Source organism: Balaenoptera acutorostrata, chromosome 4 (genome assembly GCF_949987535.1).
Source record: "Balaenoptera acutorostrata chromosome 4, mBalAcu1.1, whole genome shotgun sequence".
In the NCBI taxonomy this organism is placed as follows: domain Eukaryota; kingdom Metazoa; phylum Chordata; class Mammalia; order Artiodactyla; family Balaenopteridae; genus Balaenoptera; species Balaenoptera acutorostrata.
In genome coordinates, this window is record NC_080067.1 from 145,453,998 (window position 1) to 145,475,914 (window position 21,917).

General features: G+C 47.9%; 1 protein-coding gene across 4 annotated transcripts; it reads left to right on the plus strand.

The window, feature by feature from the left end:
* The first annotated feature begins 350 nt into the window (after positions 1-350).
* Positions 351-18,554, plus strand: ETS2 (ETS proto-oncogene 2, transcription factor). 4 transcript variants are annotated; one of them, XM_057545754.1, is made up of 10 exons: positions 351-605; positions 4,720-4,791; positions 7,794-7,905; positions 9,079-9,198; positions 9,516-9,722; positions 11,227-11,310; positions 12,333-12,557; positions 13,391-13,654; positions 15,292-15,440; positions 16,332-18,554. In XM_057545754.1, exons 2-10 carry the CDS (start codon positions 4,720-4,722, stop codon positions 16,545-16,547), a joined length of 1,449 nt encoding a protein of 482 aa, XP_057401737.1. In that variant the 5' UTR covers positions 351-605; the 3' UTR covers positions 16,548-18,554. The 4 variants fall into 4 exon arrangements, with proteins under 4 accessions (XP_057401737.1, XP_057401738.1, XP_057401739.1 ...); XM_057545755.1 differs by having other exon boundaries at positions 352-605; positions 9,516-9,716; XM_057545756.1 differs by having other exon boundaries at positions 353-605; positions 15,322-15,440.
* The last annotated feature ends 3,363 nt before the right edge of the window (positions 18,555-21,917 follow it).

The window sequence follows — 21,917 nt, forward strand, 5'->3', positions numbered from 1 at the left end:
TTCCTGAGCTCCCGGGACACACAGGTCACGGGGCGCCAGGCCTCGGAGTCCCCGGCTCAGAGCGGCCCTGGAACAGCAGGCGAGGGACAGCCGAGTGACATCGGGCGCCGAGCGAGGTCCCGCCTGAAAGGTCCGGCTCCGCCCCCTGCTCTTCTCCTCCCCCTTTCCCCCCCCCCCCCCGCTGCCCTCCCCTCCGCTTCCCACCCCTCCTCTCTCTCCTCCCCTCCCCTCCCCCCGCCCTCGGCAGCCTCTCCTCCACTCCTCCCCTCCCCTCCCTCCTTTCCCCTCCCCCTCGGCCCCTCCTCCCCTCCTCGCTGCCGTCTCCCCTCCCTCTTCCCTCCTCCCTTCTCCCCCGGCTCCTGAAGAGCGCGCGGCGGAGGAGAGCAGCCGGTTACTTCCTCCAGCGGCTGCGCGGAGCGCGGTGTAGTCCCAGCCCCGAGCGCCCGGAGCCCGCCCGCCAGCAGCCCGCCGCCCGCCGCCCCCCGCCCGTCCCGGCCTCCCGGACATCCCCCCCCCGCGCGCCCGCGGCCGCGCCCGCGCCCCAGTCGGCGCGCACCGAGGACCTCGGGCCCCGAACCGCCGGCGGCCCTGCCCGAAGAGGCGCGGTAAGAGCGGGATCGGGCCGGGCGGGCGGCCGGGGTCCGGCGGGGAGCGTCCTCCGGCGCCGGATCCTCTATCGGGGGACCCAGGAACCGGGCGGGAGACGTGGGTGGCGCCGAGGTCCGGATCCCGGGGCGCAGCCGGGGTCCAGGCGAGGTGGCGGCTATCCGTAGCATTCGGGGGTCGCGCGTCTGGGATCCGGTCCGCTCGGGGCTCGTGTTCCTGGGGCCGAGTGGCTTTTGGGGCGGCGGGCCGAGCTCGGAGTGGGTCCGGCGGTGACGGGCGGAGCAGCCTGTGAACTTGGGCCGCGGCCCCGGGGTCGTCGAGGTGGCAGGGGCGGGCGGGGCGCGCCGGCTTGTTTCACTTGCTTTTGTTTTAAAAGGAAACGCGGGCGTGGTAGGGGGGCTCCTGCCAGTGGGCGCCCGGCGGACCTGATTTCGCGAAGGGGTGGCGGACGCTGGAGAGGGTGTCCGAGGGGCCCCGGCGCGCCCGGGTTTGCGGGTGACTTACGGGAGGACGCCGGGCCCGGGAAGATCTGGGGTGCCGGGCGCCTGAAACACCTGGGAGGCTGCGGCTTCCCGAAAACGCGCCGATCCCAATCCCCCGGTCACCTGCGCGGCCAGGTCCCGGGCCCGGCCGGGGCGGCGGGCGAGGGAGGGGCCGGGAGGGTCCTGCGGCTCCAGTGGGACCCCCACGGGCGCCCCAGGACCTCTGGATCCGGGCCCCTCGGTCCTACGAGGCGAACATGGGGAGCCTGTCGGAAATGGAGATATGGGTGCACAAGGCTGACTTTATTTTCCCGTTCTTAGAGCATTTTGGATGAAGGGGTAACAGCGTTTGAGCGTGTATGGCTTTTTTTTTTTTTTAGCACATGAGACTTTTATATTGGCCTGTATTCAATTTTAGGGTATCCGAAAATAGTAGTTGACCTGCTTCTACTGATTTAGAAAGTAAAGAAGTGAGCAGTCCCCTTTGGAGATAGGGGTAATTTATTTTAATTTACCTGTAAGAGATTGTTTGTTCTGTACAGTGGAAGCGGCTGTGCGCTGCCTGCTTGCCCACATCACCACCAATCAGAGAGATAAATCTCTAAGTTAAGGTTTATTAAAATTCTGAATAATATCACAATATAGTAAGCGCTAGCGCTCTGAGTCCTGCAGGGAAATAGTCAAACACTCATTTCTGGGATTAGTCATTCCTCTCTCTAAATTGATAACTTTCAAAGGAAAAAGCAAACCAATCTTCAAAAGTGCGTTTCAGGTTTGTTTTTGTTTTTCTTTATTCTTGCTTTTTTTGAAGTTACCTAAATGCAAACCTGTGCTCTAATCTCACATAAGCGATCACTTGTTCCCATAAGGGTACTGTTGTCTGGCAAGTTCTGCTTCTTTTAAAATTTAACCATTCTCAGCCCTTCCATTTCTGCCATTTTCCCTTTTTTTTTGTTGTTCAAAAGCATCAATCAATAGGGCAACACCAAAAAGATCTAAATGTGAAATTGACTTAGGTGGAGAAACTTGGCCTGTCTGCCACCTTCACAAGCTGTGTCGAGTAAAATAAGGGAACTTAAATTTGATTAGCTATGTGTTTGTCAGAAACCATTGGTAGAGCATTTTGATTCTACATGGTTTTTACAAAACAAATTAAAAGCCGGACAACAGAAGAATTCTATTCCATAGCTAGTCATTACAGCTCTTTTTGTGGGAGTGGTAGACCGCCTCTCCTCCTGGTATTTGTACACAAAAACCAGGCGAGGCTTCTCCATTGCCTTCCACATCTATTCTCTGTCCGTCTCCGTGAAGCTGAAGAATGTGGAATAAAGTCTGCAAACCAGGCGAAGAAGATGGGTAACTGACAACACCCAAGGTGTGCTTTCATTTTGGTCTCCTGTTTGAGGCTTGCTGATGTAATCAACAGGTGACAGGACTTAGTTCATCCAGGTCAGTGGCATAAAGCTCTACCTTAAGGAGCATTTCACGTCACGAAGCGTCTGGAGCAGGGGCCGAGTCTAATGATATCTGTGAGCCATCTCTGCTCCTTATTGATGTGCTGGGAGGAGGGCACACGCCTCATCATTCGGGTGATCCTGGCTCCTGGAGGAGCTCAGGAGGTAGGGCCATACTCCCCGTGGGTTTGGTCTGCCCTGTGCCCCTTAGATGCCCCCGCAGTAGCTGTGTGATCCTGGGCAAGATCCCGAGGTCTCTGTTGCCTCACTGTAAGGTGGTATAACATCTGCCTCTCAGGGATGTCAGACAGTTGAGCGAGGAGGGAAGGTGTGGTGCCCCAGCTCAGGCTTAGCCCTTAGCAAGGTGGGTTCTACCAGGGCAGGGATCATCAGTAATGAGTATTGATTCTTGAGTGCCTGTGGATGACAGGATCCACCAAGTGGAGATTCTGAGCAAACGCGCGGTCACTTTTGATCCAGGACAACTCCTCCCCTCCAAACCCCTACTCCCACCCCTCCACCCCCAACTATGATTTACTGTCAAAGCTTTCGCGCCTCCACTGGCCCCCAAGATAATTACCCGCACTCTGAGGGTTTTTACGGGCCTGTCCAGTGCCTCTGGCCTCCCTGGTGGCTGGGACTCTCCTCCCATACTGCCTTTCTAGCCAAGGGGGTGTGTGTCTGTGTGCTGAGTTGTTGGGAGGTCTGTTTAGCCATAACGTTGACTATAAAGAGAAAACAAGAAAGTACAAACTCGAATTAAGTAGTTACAGGAAAATAAGCTGTTTGCCTCTGCCAGTGAGTCTATCCATTGTGCAATGTTTTAATTACTCAAGGTTCTCAGTTGTAACAGGTAGGAGTGCTCAGTGGAGACCGCAGGGTGGGCAGTTAGAGGTACCCCATAAAACTTCCTTCTAGACCTCCACTTCAAGGCCATGAAGCAGGGAGGGTGGGTTACTGTCATAGGGGATTCCCAGGTTATTTGAAAATCAGCTTTAGTTGCTCTGTTTTTTTAATCTAACACTAGGGCAGGATTATCTAAGTACCTTTCTCACTTATTAATGTTTAACTTACCCCGCCAAACAATTACATTTTAGGGCCCCAAATAAGTTTTCAGTTGATTACAGCAATCAAAGGTCACATATGGAACTGTCCAAATGCCAGTCACCCATGTAACTTTAAGTTTCCTAATAGCCACGGTAAATATGGTGAAATTAATTTCCATGTATTTCAATTAACCTCGCACATTCAAAATATGACATAAACATGCAGTAAGTACAAAATGAGTACCGAGATACTTTACTTTTCGCTACGAAATCTGAAATTGAGCGTGTGTTTTGCATGCTGAGCACATCGGAGTTCGCCCTAGCCCAGTGCCAAGCGCTCAGGAGCCCCGCGTGGCTGGTAGCCGCCACGCTGGTCAGTGCAGGTCCAGGATAAGCCCAGACCAAGCAAGTAAGGCAGATCCGTGATCAGAATTACTTCCTCTTGAAGAAATGCACAGCTGAGCAACACGCCAAGCAGACGTATTTTGAGCTTTGTGTATTCAACGCAGGAGGATCTAGACAATGCCAAGGGGGTTTGAGCTCCGGCCCTGGTTCTCCTTTTTATCTGCCTCCTGGGCCTGTGCTTCCTCACAGCTTGGAGAGGGGAGGGGGCCTCCCAGGAGGGTCTCCCAGCAGGCTTTCCTGGATCTGGATCTGTCTGGGAGCTGCAGTGGCACTTCATCCCTGCGCTTGCCCTGGAGCTCCCAGGTTGAGCTGACTGTCGCCCTTGCATTCGGGAGATAGCCCTCGGCCTGCCCGGCAGCACCCCCCGGCCCACACCCCGAGGTGACCTTGGAATTGACGGTGGAAAGCAGATCCTCCCACTCCTGTCCTGGAAGGACCCAGGCCCCCAGCCCAGCTCACCCAGCCAGCCAGAAGGCAACTTTATCCTTATGCCTCAAATCTAAATAGAATTCAGCGGAGAACCAGCATTATTGTTTAATTACTTAAGTAGCATGCCGTTTGCGAGAAGAATTCCTGGCATTCAGTTTTGAATGACCTGTTAGGGCTGGAGAACTTGGACCAACTGTGCCAGAATTAGGTGTGGATGCGCCGATGCAGACTTCTTAAAAATGGACTTGATTTGTTGCCTCTTTGACTTTCTTCATTTCTTTTCCTTTTTTTTTAAAGATGAATGATTTTGGAATCAAGAACATGGACCAGGTGGCCCCTGTGTCCAGCAGTTACAGAGGGACACTCAAGGTGAGTGAACAAGTTTTAATTAAAACTTAAAAAAAAAAAAAATTGGAAAACTCAATCTCTAGGAGAAAAAACAGTGGGTTGGGTCCCAGAAGACCAGTTCTAGCCCTAGCTTTTTAATTAACTGGCTGTGTGACTCTGGACTGTTTGCTTAATTTCTCTGGGTCTCCGTTTTCTAGTCTGCAAAATGGGTGTCCTGGTGCTTGTTCGATTTGTCCTCCAATATATGAAACCATTTAATTTGTAGATGGTGAGGACTTTGTAGTTTCTTTCGGAGGCTCCTACCAGGTGAAAAATCCTATGAATTCTCCAGAGAACAGAGCTGGGGGAGCTATCTGTTCTGTCCCCCCAGGAGTTTTCTTGGGTGACAGAAAAGCTGTTTAAGAACTGAAATGAAAGAGCTTAGAAGAGGCAGGCGGGCCCAACTGCTCCCATCAGAAGGGTCAGTGCCCACCGGGATGCAGGCAGTCTGTCCTTCCAGGCACAACTGCGCTGCCTGTTTATGTAAACCAAAGAAGAGATTAAAGATGAAAGAGCCTTCTCAGCTGCGTAATAAACATTCTGTGTAGTTTCTGTCTCAATCCCTTTGGGGAACATTCTTTAGCAGCACAAACTGATAATTTCCCATTTACCTTCTACAAATGTGACAGCGAGATTTGATGGGGTTTTTTTTTAGTGTTGAGTAGTAAACATGTCTCAGAAACAGCGATTTTAAATTGGCCTCCTCCTAGCTTGGTGTTTTGTATGATAATGAGTCTCTGGCATGTTACATTTTTCTCAGTAGATCAGCGTGAGGTTATCTGTCTGATAGAGCCCCAAGAGGCAAAAATTGGCACAGGCCTTTCTAGAGTGTAATGAAATTTATCAGACGTCAAGTCAGCGAGGTTTTCTTTTTTCTGTTCATTTTGGTCAGACGTTTTCAGTTGTTGGCATGGCAGAAACCATACAAGAAATTATGGTATTAAGTTTGAAACGACCCCTCTAGAGAGAAGACTTCTCCTATAAACTAGAAGAGTTTGACGATGCCTATGCGTGCGATCTCTGGGCTTGGAGAAGAAACTGTCATTGCTGAAATTTGATGTGTTGAAATACGCAGCAGGAATTTGTCTTGTCTTTTGGCTTCCTGGTTTTAAAAAAAAGAACAGTCAGGAGTACAGTCAGGAAAGGGCAGGCATTTCTTAGTCACCTGGGCAATGCTGGTGGGAATTTTTAAAATCTATTGGCTATTTCACCAAAATTGGCACTGCTATAAGGTAGTTCATAAGCCGAGATGAGTATTTCACACTCGCAGGATTGGTCTTTCCCCCGTGGATTTTGGGCAATTGGACATCCTTGCTTTGGGTTTTGGGGGGCTGGGCTCCAACATCATTGGGACATCATTGGGTTGAACTCCTACTTCTTATGTAATGCGTCATTCATTGTTCTGCATTTCTAAAAAGAAAGCACACAAACTGATTTGTAAATGTGTTACACATTTTTTAATTGATGACTCAACAGATGGGTCATTGCATTGCACATGACATGGGATTTCCAGCTTATGTTGGAAAAATATAACCTTTCTTCACGTTTTTCTTCAACAAGTTAGGCAATGATGAATCAAGCGTTTATCTGTTACATGTGTTACTCATAAATGAGTCTTTTTTCCTTTTTTTGACCGTGCCATGCAGCATGAGGGGTCTTAGTTCTCAACCAGGGATCGAACCCGTGCCCCCTGCAGTGGAAGTGCAGTCTTAACCACTGGACCACCAGGGAAGTCCCAGTGAGTCTTACATTAAAGGCTATTCCATTTGTAAATGTTAGATGAGATTATTAGAAATCCTCACAGCTCCAGGCTTATCTTTCTCTGTGTATTTCTCCCCCTCTTTCCCCTAAATTATAGGTAGTTTAACTTTAAACCTATTTCCTTTAGAAATCTTTCCCCTTAATAGATGATGGGGAAGGGGTGTCCTTTTCAATACACTAAACTTTTACAAAATTAAGTCTTAAGGAATGTTCTCATACGTATTATTATTTTCTGAACGGTTGGAATAGATGAGGAAAGACGTGTAGTTTCAGTTGCAGTGTTTCATGGTAAACATTTCAGAATAAATGCTTCAACAGAAAAAGTAATGTATTTTGTTGTTTGATTTTTCATTTTCATTAAATCACTCGCCTTTCATTTTAACTGCAGTGAACCAAGTCGTTTTTCTTATACACACAGCCTAAGCATCTCTCCCAAGTAGCTTAGAGGGCCCAGGTGTTTGGACCGCAGTGGTCTCTGAGTCCCTCTAGGCACTGTTCTAAGATTCTCTTGGTTTTAGCTTTGTTTACTTAATTTATTCATTTAAATTGGTGAGGCCATTAAAAATAAATTCCCGGTCATTCTGGCTCTGTGGTTGATGACAGGCAGACCTTGTTGTGTTGTACTTCGCTTTACTGGGCTTTTTACAAATTGAAGGTTTGTGCCAACCCTGCATCGTAAGTTTATCAGCACCATCCTTCCAACAGCATTTGCTCTCTTCGTGTCTCTGTGTCACATTTTGGTGATCCTCGAAATATTTCAAACCCTCCACCAGCGAAATGATTACAGCTCTCTGAAGGCTTAGATGATGGTTAGCATTTTTTAGCAATAAAGTATTTTTTAATTAAGGTATGCCTAGTTTTTAGACATAACGCTATTGCACAATTAATAGTGTAAACGTAACTTTTACACGTATTGGGAAACCAAAAAATTCGTGTGACTCGCTTTACTGCAATATTCGCTTTATTTTGATGGTCTGGAACCATACCTGCGGTATCTCCAAGGTATGCCTGTAAGTGATCCAGAGTAAAATAGAATCCTTCTGGTCACTTTGACCCTGTCAGAAGTCTACTCAGAGTACTGGCTGGTTGATTCCATGCGTGGCTTTATGACTGGCGGCTTAATCAGGGAGCATCCGCGAGGCTGCCCACGGACCACTTTGAAAATAGGTCATTAAATAAGCTTAAATGTCACGTTTCCGTTTTCTCTCCCTCCGCCTTTGCAGCGCCAGCCTGCCTTTGACACCTTTGATGGCTCCCTGCTCGCTGTTTTCCCCTCCCTAAATGAAGAGCAAACACTCCAGGAAGTGCCAACGGGCTTGGATTCAATTTCTCATGGTAATTTGTTACTCAGACTTGACAAGTTGCGCGTGACGTCCCTAAGTAGTTCAGTTCATAGATTATAATTCATAAGTGACGAATGTTGGTATCTTGAATCTCTGTATGAAAAGTCCGGTAGAGGCTCAGATCTGAGAGAAGACAGTTTTCCTTTTTTATGTGCTTGGTGACTCGGAAGTCCTCACTTGCCAGACACACCCCAGGGAGGGTGGGTGCCCTGCTGGGAGCAAACCACAGGGGGTCTCCCCCTCACGCCCCAGCTTCTCTTTAGGATATTTCAACTCTGCAGCCAGCCCGGGCCCCATCTCCCAGTCCCCTCTGTGAAGCAGACCAGTAGACATGAAAATGCACCCCAACTTTTCATCCCGGGTTCGCATCCTTAGCTGGATCTTCCTCCCCTACCCCGAGTTTTGGGGCAACAAATTATTCCTGCTCATCTTTACCCATCTGCGTTTGCTTCTGTAGTTCTTAACGTCATTGTTTATTCTTTTTAAGGGACTAGCACGTCAAGTAATGCCTCTGAGATTACTGTGATAGAGTTATTAGTTGGAAACATTCCAGAAATTACTTTGTCATATGAAGTAGGTGCTAGAAAATACAGCCCAGAAAATTAATGAAAACACACATGCTTGCGTAAGCGTGCCGTCACGTGACGGTCATTTATCATTCTTGAAATTGCTGAGGGAATCCAGAGAAGGCTGTGTTTCAATAAAAATTGACGTCACGGGTGCTAAGTGCTGTGTGTTCCTGTTTCATCTGATGTTCCTTTGCTGCCGCTTAGTTTAATGGAAGTTGCTTCCAAATTAGCCATTTACAACCCCTTAAGGCTTTTGGCCAAAAACCTTGCAACTTCTTCCATTGTCAAAAATGTAAGAATAGCCTTAAATAGAAATGTTATCTAGGCATCACTGTTCTATGAAGTTTGGCAAAAAATCAAACTCGGGTTTTATTTTAGATCTTTTTAAATAAGTGTAGTTATGAGATGTATAATATTTTCTCAACTGCAGTCAAAAAAACCCAGTTTTTGTTAATATTTACACTCATCTAAGGAATGATGTGGAAGATTTGAGATCAGAATTGTTCTTCCCTAGAAGCTAAGACATCCCCCCCTCAATTCTCCCTGTGTTGCTGCCAGCTTGAACTCCTAACATCCCCGTGGGGTTTCTTTTCCAGACTCGACCAACTGTGAGTTGCCTCTGTTGACCCCATGCAGCAAGGCTGTGATGAGTCAAGCCTTAAAAGCTACCTTCAGTGGCTTCAAAAAGGAGCAGCGCCGCCTTGGCATCCCGAAGAGTAAGCGCTCCTTCCTGGAGCTTTCTGCGCCTGCGCTGTACTAGACAGAGCCGTCAGGCTGCCATAGCTTGAGATGACTTAATTTCAAGCGTTTGTTTAGGGCGTATTGAAAAGAGGGACAGAGCTGTGATTAAGCTGAGCCAGTTTTTACTTCAAAATCCAACCAAATGAACACGTCATCCAGCACTGCTGTCAGTGCCTCAACATCTTCCTGGGTGTCTCATTCATTTCCTTGGACTCTGGTGCCCGTCTGGGCTCTGTGGGTAAATCAGGAGTGCTTCTGGCCTTACTGCCTCCTTTTCTTCCCTCCCCTGTAGATCCCTGGCTGTGGACTGAGCAACAGGTGTGCCAGTGGCTTCTCTGGGCCACCAACGAGTTCAGTCTGGTGGACGTCAACCTCCAGAGGTTTGGCATGACCGGCCAGGTGTTGTGTAACCTTGGCAAGGAGCGCTTTCTGGAGCTGGCGCCTGACTTTGTGGGTGACATTCTCTGGGAACACCTGGAGCAGATGATCAAAGGTACCGGTGAGCAACTGGGTTCCCGGGGCGGGGTGAGCATAGCAGGGAAGAGTGATGGGGGGGGGGGGGTCATGCTTGCCAACCGTAGGGCTGGCATTTCAGTGATGTAGGGCAGATTGTCTGAAAATGCCACCAGCGTGAATCAGCTACGTGGCGGTGATTTATGGATTTTGACTCCACTTAAGTATGTGTGTGGGGAGCATTGGCCACAAGGCAGGAGCCTTAGTCACCAAGGTGTTCAGTGTCGCCAGACGTCATGAGTTGGAGTTGGAGGCATACGTGTGGCTCAGGTGAGGAGACAGCAAGAAGGCCCGTGTTTGGGGCTCACTTTACAGAGCCTTAGGAAATAAGTCAGCCTCGGCAAAAGTGAGCCTTTGTTCAGATAAACTGGGAATTTTATAGTAACATTTCCTAAGACCAAATGGAATCCAACAGAGAATTTTTTTGTTTTATGTAGAAGTAATTGATACATATTTACACGCTGACATATTATACAGGAACTGGCCTTTGAGCAAAAGAGCTCTTATATAGAAAGTCTTGATTTAGACCTAAAAAGAGCATTGACACCAATGTTAAAAATATATTGAGTTACAAAGGAGAAACGGTATAGTGAGGGAATCCTTCAAGTTAAAAATGTAAGAAAATAAGCCCGTTAGAAGAGTTCAGGGAAGTAGTCCTCATTTAATTGATTTTAAACTCTGAGTTTCAACGTCTGTTACAGACTCAGAATCTTAAAAAGATCTCAGGGTCGCCCGCCAGCTCTTCTTAGTTATGGCTTCTGAGGGCCAGGGAAACTTAAAGACCCTCAAATTTTCCCTGAACTTGGACACGTCTGGTCTGACAAGTTTCTGGTGAATCCATTTGCTGGCCAGTTAGACCTGTTTTGCCATTTCTCGCTGTGTGAGTCTGTGTGGGTCTGGATTTGTGGGTGTGCATGTGGTTGTGTGTTGGTAGGACGTAAGCACGTACAGGGAATGCTAACCTTTTCCCTGTAAGTTCCTGGGTGTGTGTGTCCCCGTTCGGATGCCCATAGCACTGCTTTGACCTCTCTTTCTGTCGCGCTTACCACCTCTGGACACACCTCAGGGTTTGAGGCAGTGGGTCAGAAGCTTCACCAGGGCAGGAACTGTGTCCATGTTACTAATCTGCTGTATTCCAGCCCCTGGTACAGGGGGTACTTTGTAAGCATTTAACCCTTTGTCGACTACATAGATGAATTCAATACACCATCTAGATCTCTCAAATTGTATACTAGAAAATTTAACTTTGCCAATGACAGCACTGAGGAGTTTAGAAGACTTATTCTAGTTATTAGAAAAATGCATTTCTGTCTCTAGTGCTTTTAAACAACGTGATGACATGCAGCACCGTCGGATTAAGTGGGAAGTGCTAAAATGCATTTTGTTATGCTGAAATAACCATAGAACAGTAATTCAGAAAGGAACTTTTTTGTGTGTGTAGTTTAAACCTCTCAATTTTTAATCTTATGTCTCCTCTGTCTATTTTTCAGAAAACCAAGAAAAGACAGAAGATCAGTATGAAGAAAATTCACACCTCAACTCAGTTCCTCATTGGATTAATAGCAATTCGTTAGGTCAGTGCAATCGATTCTGCCCTTAAGAGCTTCTGAGTCTTCCCGTTAGATTCACGGAAGGTTCGAAGGCAGAACCTGCACTGTCCCATACGGTGATCACACACATTCACAAATCCAGAAGTGCGGCTGGTCCACATTGAGATGTGTGGTGAGAATATAATGCACACCCGCCCCATCTGAAAGTCTTAGGATTGAACAGAGAATGTCAATATCTCCTTAATAATTTTAAAAATTCTGATTACATATTGAAATGATAATGGCTCTCTTAGGTCAAGTAAAATATTCAAATTCATTTCGCCAGTGTCTTTTTAGTTTTTCAGCGTGGCTACTAGAAAATTTAACGTCACATCAGTGACTTATGTTATCTTTGCTTTGGCCAGGGCTATAAATTGGCAATTTATAGCTCGAGGGGCAGAATGGAGTGAGCCAATTGCTGTGGTCAGATTAGTGTAACAAACAAAGGTAGCAGGCCCAGGAAGTGTGTGGACAGCAATACTAAATTTGCTCTGAACTTTGGGGTTTAAATAGGTGTCATGGAATTCTGTCCCTCCTCCTGGTGGTTGACACTGGCGAATGTAGGTTTTGGTGGTCCCCCAGCCAGAGTGGGCAGGGCAACTGGAGATACTCCCTTATGGGTCACTGGTTGGACGGCAAATCACTTCATCTGTCTGAGCCTTAGTTTCCTCAGAAGCTGAAAGATCCAGTGACCCCGTTGTTCCAAGGCTCACATGGAAGCACTTGAAAAACAAGAGGTGTAGAAATATTCACATGAGGCATTGCATCTGGGGTCCAGGGGCTGCAGGCGTTTTGGAAAAGGGCTCACTGACTGAGAAGACGAACAGTTAGAGAAGGGGAGGACACAGTAGAAAATTTGCCCGCCCAAGCCCACACGGCCACTGGGGTTTTGGGGAGGGAGGGCTGGAGCGGGCAGAGCTGCTCGCCCTCCGTTTTGAGGTGTGGAGGGTCTCTGGTCATCGCGTTGATGTCGCCTGACGGCTCCGCCATCTGTGATCCTGTTGCAGGTTTTGGTGCGGAGCAGGCGCTGTATGGAATGCAGACGCAGAACTACCCCAAAGGCGGCCTCCTGGATGGCCTGTGCCCAGCATCCTCAGCGCCCAGCACGCTCGGTCCCGAGCAGGACTTCCAGATGTTTCCCAAGGCCCAACTCAGCACCGTCAGCGTCAACTACTGCTCCATCAGCCAGGACTTCCCGGCCGGCACCTTGAATCTGCTCTCCAGCAGTTCTGGTAAGATCCAGGCTTCCGAGCGCCCTTCTCAGCAGGGCTGTCAGTTTGATTCCCAGAGCCACGGTGACATGAGCTCAGACATCCGGAGTTCGGCCAGTGGAGGAGGTCAAGGACTGGTCCGTTGGGTCACGGTCCCAACAGTGGCGCTCGGCGAGCTTACTCCTAACGTACCTCAGGTCCCGGGCACTGGGGGTGCCGGGTAAATGACACAGTCCTTGCTCCTGTGGCCAGCGTCGTCCACGCAGTGGGCTACTGGGGGAGGCAGTGTAGGAAGGTGACAGATCTCTTTGTACGGGGATGCATGTGTACTGTGCATGGAGCTCAGGTTGGATTTTTCCACCTACACCCCTGTGTGGCAGCCACCCAGATTGACGTGGAGAGAGTGCCAGCACCCCACAAGGCCCCCTCACGGCCCCTCCCAGTTAATAGCGTCCCCACCCCAAGAGGATCTCATCGTCCTGACTTTTATCGCCATAGTTCTGCCAGTTCTTGAACCTGATACAAGTTGTGTCTTCTTCTGTGTTTGTCTGTTGCTCACATTGTGCGAGCCTGAGGTCCATCCACGTTGCTGCCCTTTTCCTTGCTGGGCAGCCCTGTGCTCGGAGCTACATTTGATGCCCCCCTCCTGCCGTTGATGGAAGATGCGACTGTGTAGCTTATGTATCATAAGGAATAAGCAGCTCTGTTTCAGGGCATCGTGAAAAGTCTGGGTGATCCTGCACCAGCAGGGCAAACATTTAAAGGGGGTGATGGCGATGACGCCGCCTCCGTGGGTGGTAGCACCGGACGTTCCGTCGTCCTGGAGGGTCAGAGTCTGTCGTTGTCTCTGCCAGGGAAGCCCGGAGACCACGACTCCGCCGAGACGGGCGCCGACAGCTTCGAGAGCTCGGAGTCACTGCTGCAGTCCTGGAACAGCCAGTCGTCCCTGCTGGACGTGCAGCGGGTACCGTCCTTCGAGAGCTTCGAGGACGACTGCAGCCAGTCCCTCGGCCTCAGCAAGCCGACCATGTCCTTCAAGGACTACATCCAGGAGAGGAGCGACCCGGTGGAGCAGGGCAAACCAGTTATACCTGCGGCCGTGCTGGCCGGCTTCACAGGTGGGCGCCACCCCGGGTCCCCGTCCCCTCCCCTGCACCCGCCCAGCCCCGCGCCCGCCCTGTTTATCAAGGGCGTTTCTCGCTGGACCGCATTGTGTTGACACCCCACGTTTTATGCGTGGGGTGTAATCCTGAACCCAAGCGAGCTGTCTCCCTGAATTCAGAAGAGGCCAAATTTGCAGGGATGTCCATGGACACAGGGCTCCGCGGTGTGGATGAGAATCTTCAGGCGGCTCCCTCCTAGCCGGGCAGCAGCAGGGGACTCGGGCCTGTGGAGGCTGGAGCTCTGACTCAGCCGCGCCTGGAATTTCAGAGAATGTAAACTGGCTGGGGGAGGGGCCGCAGAGCCAGCCTCCAGTAACTCAGGGACTGTTTACCTTTTCTTGCCTCTCAAATCCATCTTATTTTGAAGGTTTGGGTAAGAGCTATTCTAGGCCGGGGACAAATATTAAAGCTGTTTTTAGAACCAGATATTTCCAGTACTTTAGCGAAAATATCAGAAGATTTTTTTCGTTGCTTCATGTGTTCTTAAATGTGCTTTTTTTTTTTTCTTCACATTTTGAACATATGGAGCCATTGGGGATTTTTAAAAAATACCTACTTTAAAAAAATCCAATAGGTTAAAATAAGAATACGTAGGCACCCATTTTTTTCCCGTCATAGAAAACAACTAGCCATGAAAAAGGGTTAAAATACTCAGAGAGTGTGGAAACTACTGTAATTTTCATACATGGGCATCAGGGCCTGATAAGAAAGTAAACAGCCATGGTGTTGGTGGTTTTCATTTTAATATTAGTTACCATTCGTTGCCTGCCAGCTCCGTGTGGTTAACTAAGCCTATGGTCAGTAGACCTTAGGACAGCCTAGCATGGGTGGTATTAACCCATTTTACAGGTGGGGAAATGGGCTCAGAGGAAGATAGCAGTCTGTGGTCACAAAGGTCACACAGCCTTATCAACAATATAGCCACTGTGCCTTGCGGAACGGCGCTTGGATAAGCGTGTGATCCAGGGCAAGGCACCCGGCCGCTGAGCCCATCTTATCCTTCATCTTTAAAATACTGACACAGTGATACTTCACAAGGTGGCCGCAGTTCTAAGAGAAGGTATATGAGAAGGTATATGAAGACTACTTTGCAAAGCACTATACCTCATCAAATAGAGGCGGTGAGGCCATGGCTACAACCCCAAATGCCCCAGTGACCTCTGAGTCAACCAAGTCTTGGGTTAAGCAGTTTGCCCATTGTCATCTGGCAAGAAAGCTACGCATGGGATTCGGAGAATGACACGCCTCATCCTGTGTTGAAAGGCTCCTTCCACCGCCCGCACCCCTGTGCCACTGGGTGTTTCTAGAAATAAACCTTGAAAGTTATTACATAAGGAACAATTAAATAGGGTGAGGAATTTTGATGCCAAGAGTTGGTGGCCCAGAATTTTTTTTTTTTTTTTCCAAAAAGACCAACCCCAGCAATCAAGGGCCCAGTGGCCCCTTTTTCAAGAGCAGGAGGCGTGGAGGAAGCCCTCCAGGATTCTCACCAGCACCCAGAGTCACCTTCACCTCAACACCCAGTCCAGAGCCAGATCTCACACTCCTTGTTTCAGTAGGATGACTAAAGCCATGCTGTATTTCAAATCTAGAAAAACACAACCCGCCCCCTATCCCCTCAGGAAGCGGACCTATCCAGCTGTGGCAGTTTCTTCTAGAATTGCTGTCCGACAAATCCTGCCAGCCTTTCATCAGCTGGACGGGGGACGGATGGGAGTTTAAGCTTGCTGACCCCGATGAGGTACGTCCAGAACCTGGGAACTTGCTCTCCAGTCTCTCAAACCTGATTCCATCACTTGGGGTTCACAGATCCAGTTCTCTGGGGTCACCAGTATACAGATGAGAGCACTTCCACAGGAGGCGTCCCTGACTGTCGGGAAATGTGGAGTCTTGTTTCGCTGATGAACAGCTTATAGTGTCCCCTGTTTATGCATCCAGCGCCAGGCAGGCTTCACCGCCCTGCTCTGTCATCTAGTTAAAAGGTGAAAGCTGTCCACTGAGGCTCTCGCCTGATCATCTGAAGGTGTTTTAGGAAATTTGCCTTTTCCCTTGGACGGACTGAGCTTTCTCCTCAGCTGAGGTTGGCGGCGCTGCTCCAGCCCCACCTGGATCAGAAAGCCGAGGGCAGGTCCGATACCAGCCCCTCGAGGACAGTGTAAGGGGGGAGCCCTTGGTCTCTGGTACCAGTGGAGTGCGGTCTGTCACCTCCCCAGTATCCTGGGGCAGCAGAAGCACTGAGGGATGCAGAATGTCCTGAGGTCCTGATCCCACTCAGCAGCTGTGGACGTGGTGGTCAGAATTCAAACCCGGGAGGCGGGTGGGACACAGCATTTCCCTTGTCTCGGGACCTCCCTGCTTCTGAACCCTTGGCTCCTGGGGGTTTTGCTGAGTGAGAGGCCTCCGCAGACGGAGCTTTGGGTGGGGTCACCTCGCTCTCGCATCAGCACCTCCCTCCATCCCCCGAGAAACAGCCGGGGGATGCAGAGCCCTGGCATGTGCACAAAAGCAGATGACATCTCTGTGGTCCTTACGTAGTGGTCAAGTGAGCATGCGTCCAAATCATTGCTGGGAAAGTGATGCACTTTTTCTTAATTGCCAAATGGAATGGAACTCTTTTCCATCCGTCCCACAGGTGGCCCGCCGGTGGGGAAAGCGGAAAAACAAGCCCAAGATGAACTACGAGAAGCTGAGCCGGGGTTTACGCTATTATTACGATAAGAACATCATCCACAAGACGTCGGGGAAGCGCTACGTGTACCGCTTCGTGTGCGACCTCCAGAACTTGCTGGGCTTCACGCCCGAGGAGCTGCACGCCATCCTGGGCGTCCAGCCGGACACGGAGGACTGAGGCCGCCCGGGGCTGGAACTGGGGCCGTGGGGACCCATCCAAGGACCCTGAAAGGCAGGATCGATGCGTCTGGGAACGTCTCCAAGAAGCAGTGGCCTTATTTCATCTGGTACCGCGGTTCTCCGCCGAAAGCAGCACAGTTTCTCGCTTCTAAAGCCTGCTGCCAGGAACACGCAACTTAAGATGCTGTTAACGTTAGAACGGCCCAGAAAGAAGCGCCGGGCAACCGTCCTGGCTCTGGGCGGGCTGCGTCGTGACAGGATCGTTCAGGCTGTTGGGTCTTCTCAAAGGAGCGAGCGTGTTGTGGACACACACTTTTGGATTTTCTTTTGCCTTTTGCAACCAGGAAACGCCAATGCCAAAGAGGTCTCTGGTTCAGAGGGGGAAGAGAGTGCAAGGAAACAATCATGCCATTTCAGAAGTTAGTTTGTATATATGACTGTAACCTTATAATTGTTATCAAAATCCCCTAACAGACCTATTTAACAGAAATGATATATTGTAATTTAAAATAATTATGTAACTGTATGTGAAATAAGAATGCAGATGGCATCTTGCAATGTATTCCAGCTGTCAGGAGCACAGGTGGCATTTTGCAAACATTTAATCTGCCAGGGCAGACTAAGAGAAGTTGTAAAGTGTGTATTATTTACATTTAATATACCTACAGGAATAAGGTCTAAGAGGGTTGATTCCTGGTTTTTTTCGTTGTGTTTTGTCTGGGTTATCTATGGCAAGGACTCTGTGCATTTGGGAATTTTTATAAGAAACTTAATGTTATTATCTGGGGGCCCATCTGGCCTCTCTGCTTCTCCTGTAATTGTAATGTAAAAGCTATAAAGCAGTATTTTTCTTGACAAATGGCATATGTTTTCCATTTCTATGCATGCCTTTAAATCAGTTTATATACAAAACTTATTTTTTACTTCAACTGTTTTTCCCCCAACAACTAACCTCCCCTTGACCAGCCATTTCCTTCCTGTGCCCCAAATTATGCTGTCTGATTAAAATAAGAATACTATTTTTGGAAATATGCGACTCCTTTTCAGAGATCAGGAGGGATTTATGTAGCAGCTATTTTTACTGCAAAAGTAATTCACTGGAAAAAAGTGTGATTTGTAAAGAAAGTTTTATTTTTATCTCAGCTCCATGTAAAGTTGACGTACAGAGCTGAAGGTGCAGGGGGAGGGGAAGCTTTATTAAACCTCCTGAATGTGAGTAAAGCCTGATTTGCCCCATCTTGTTTACCTGTCGAGTCTTGGGCTTTCTGGATACTAAGCTGCTCCTTTCTGTTTAGTGTCCACAGTTTTATTTTCTTGGATGCAGAATGCCCGGAGGCAAAAAGAGGGCCAACAAGATGGGAAAGAGAAGGGATTGGGGTTGTTCCTGTGAAGAAAACATCTTGATCATGATGGAGACTTTTGTAGTTGTTTCAAAGGAATCCCTGGTTCAGCCTGTGCCTCCTGCCTTTTGTAAATGATCAAGTCAAGTTGGTTTCAAAGTTGGACAGCCTTCACTAGCGGCATGAGGAGATACTAGGACCATCGGTGACATCTCTAAAGAAGAATCGTCCATCCATGCGATGAGACCAGGGGCTTGGGTGGTGGGGCGAGCGGGGGAGAGCAGAGCTGGAAGGGGTACCACACAGCCTCAGTACCCACACAAGACTGTATTCCAGTTATCACTACGCCCAAGGTGTTTTTCTCAACCAGGACCTGTTTATCTCTCAGACATCTGTTTATAACATCAACAGACATGGGACTGGGAACATCTTGCTGCCAAAAAGAAATCTTAGCCATTGGCTCATTTTATATGGGGTTTGACCACATGAAATTGCCAATGCTTGTCTGTTTCATCTACGAAGTTGGCAGTTGTATGTGGCTCAACCCAATAGTTAAGGAAAATCAAATCCATGGTAAACCTTTGGCGTGGTAATGAGCAGGAGTATAAAAGTTTTGTAATTTGGCCTTTTCTTTCTCAAATAATAAAGTATTTTGTTTATATAAACTCCTCCTTGTAAGGGTCCTCATTCTTCGTCCCCACCGACCCCCCGGCATGGAGGCAGTGGAGTCAGGATACTGGGCTCAGAACCGCCGGACACACACCTGCTCAGTCCCTCAGAGTTACATCTCCCTTTAACTGATTTCACACACCCATCCCCTAGTAAATTGGGACCAAGCTGGAACCAACTGTGAGCACTTCCTGAAGGAATTCCCCAAAAGTGTTCCTTAAGGCGAAAAATTTTCAAGAAGGGATTAAAATAGAAAGATCCAGGGGTCTAGTCTTTGCCAGGGGTTTGGCAGGGATAACAGAAGAGATTTTAGGATATTTCTAATAAGAGCATTGGGGTTTGAAGTTCAAGGACTTTTGTAACTTAGGCCTTGACTCCCCTGGAGTTCTGATGTTGCCGAGATGACTTATCATAGATGAGGTTGGTGGTCCCTAGGACACCTCGTCTCAAACTCATTCTTGGACCTCCTTTCTACTCTCCAAAATAAGTGAGGATTCTAAAAACTTAGGTAGATTGTATCAGTGGTGTGCTGAAGCCGGCTTGCCACGGGCTGGCCAGAGCTGAAGGTGAGGGCCTCTCCCCAACTTTGCGTCAGCGAGGTATTAGTAGCTCAAACTTGTTTGGGACGAGAGTAAGTTACACCACTGAAACCAGCAAATGCTACAAATCAGGGCTTCCCCCACCAACCCTTCTCAGGGAGCAGGTTATTAAACATTTAATAGCACACCACTGGTCCTCAATGTTAACCATATTAGAAATTAAAACAAGTTTAAAACTATGATTCATTTTTGAAATTACATCTATATTAATATTTTTATAAAAAATAACTTTTTCCCAAAAAGTGAGAACAGCACTATTTTACATGTTTTTAAATCTCTTTGATGTCTGGTTTAGTGGGAAAGAGCTGGATTCCTATATTGGCTTCTGCATCAGTCTGTTGTGATACATTTTGAAGAAAATCAGGCGTCACAGGGATCTGTAATTGGAACAGGCAGGTGTGTTTTATAGCAGTTTTACATAACTGGATATTGCTTTATACTACACCTAAACTGACAAATGGTAGTTTCTTAAATTCCAGTTGGCATATGAAACCGTATCAATAAACTTTCCTATGGTTACAGTAAATTCCATTGGTCCATCTTGCACTTTGAATGGATCTTTTACCCATGTGTGGTTTTGTAACATGCACATGCATTAGTCATTGGAAAACACTGCTTCAAAATGTTGACTCATTTCAACATATGATATCAAACGATCACATTAGTTACTCTCACCACCAGTTTCACCTGAGTCCTGAGCACCACCAGCTTCTCAGAGTCCTGAGAAGCTATCAAGCTCCCAGCGTCAGATACAAATTTTCAAAACTTCAAATTTTCACTTGAAAGCTCAAATTTTATCATCAGCAACAAATATTCAAAGTTGTTCTTTTGGAAGTGACAGACTGATTTCATTTACTTTTGCAGAAATACCTGCCAAATACCCAAGTCTGAATAAACATCATTTGTCAGTTGGTCTTTCGAATACAAATGGCGCTTATGAATGAAATGGTTAGTTTAGCTTGCAACTCAAATCCAGAACTGCGTTTCCCAGGGCAACCAATCTATCTCAGTAGCACCAGACCTTCTGTGTACTTTTCCATGTTATTACCCAGAAACTAAAAAGATGTGTCTTCACTTATTAAGAAACTTAATTTTTACTGCTTTATCAAGGACATTTTTTAAAGGAAACTAGTATTTTTTTCCTGCAAGTACATGATGAAGAATATTGTGATTGCTAGTACAGTTTAGTGCTAAGGTTCCAGGAGTTTTAAGCACCATCAGTGCAAATGTCAGCACAGTAAAAAAGGTGAATGTTTTAATATTATTATAAAAAATCATTTTGACCTTGAGGATCCCTCTGAAAGGGTGTTGTCTGTGGACCTCACTTTGAGAACTGTTCTAGAAAGAGGAGAAGCTCACCCAGAATAAAAGGGGTGGAACTGGGGCAGGGAGGGGGGCACAGAACATTTTCTTTTTGTATCTCTAATTCAGGGTCTGTGTTTCCAATCTTACCCTTTCATAGCCAGCTAAGATGAAGCATCTTTTATTTAAAGCAAATAGAATGGTCTAATGTCTTGCATGATAAGGAAAAATTCATTCATCCAGGCTGAGATGGATCCTTTCAAAGTCCTTCTATTAGCCTCACTCTTTGTCCTTTTCCTAGTTCCACTGAAATTCCAAACCTTTTTTTAAATGTATATTTTACCATAATATTTTTTAAAAATTATTTTTCCTAACATAGTCAAATCTGAGGTCATAAAGAGAAGAGGTTCCTGTGGCCTGTCTTCCGGCTTTTCCACAAGGTGGAGAGGAAGCAGAACTAAGTTGCCTTTAGCTGCCTCCTCCTCCCTGTGTCCCAGCTATTCCTCATATCAGGGGCCTGAGAGCTGCAAACGGTGGGCACTCACAGCAGATAGGGACTGGGAGACTGACAGGTGTGTGAGGGACAGGATGTGGGGCCGGAGGAGGTGGGCAGGGTCCAAGGAGGGGGGCAGGGTGGGCTGTTTCATCATCTCTTTGGAAACATCAAGTTGGCAGTAGGGTTTATTGTGCTTAGGAGCCAGACCTCAGCTTATCACTCCTACCCGGCCTTTGTGACCGTGGGCACGTGACTTACTCCATGCCTCAGTTTCCCCTCCACAAAATGAGGTCCCTGGTGGATGTATCCATGGTTGGTTTAAGACTGTGGGAAGACAGTGGCCTGGGGACTCCATTGAAGTCTCAACCAAAGCCTTCCAGCAGGGGTTCTGCAAAGAACACGTCTCCTCACAGTAAATGCTCTGTTTCCAGAAGCAGCATGCTTGTAGAATTCAGCGATAAAGCTGACACTGAACAGAACCAGGACTCAAACCCAGGTCTTCTGTTTCCTGATGTTGTTCTCTTGCCAAGATAACCAGACTGAGTTTTGTTGATGTCATTAAAACTGCTACCCAGGGGCTCCCCCAGGCTTCTGTGCACTGCCCTTGGTTTTGAATTTTAAATTATCCAGGAACCTCCTACAAGAGAACACAGAGTCCTTGGACGCGCAGCAGCTGGCGGCAGCTCCGCTCTCTGAGCAGATGAGAGGATCCCATAACCTGGGCCAGAAGTTAATCTGTCTTTTCTGTAAGAGCACAACAGAAGGGTGAGACGCAAGCAGGGAAAGGGGAAACCCCTTCTTGTGTAAACCCTTTTGATACTCCTGGGCAGGTTTAGAACATGTGATGCTGCTTGAAATCTAATATTAGGGAAAAGACCATTTTTGGTCACAGCTGATGTGTTGACACCTTTGCAACTGGAATTGGCATGACCTTTGTCCATGTGCTATGAGTTAAGTGACCC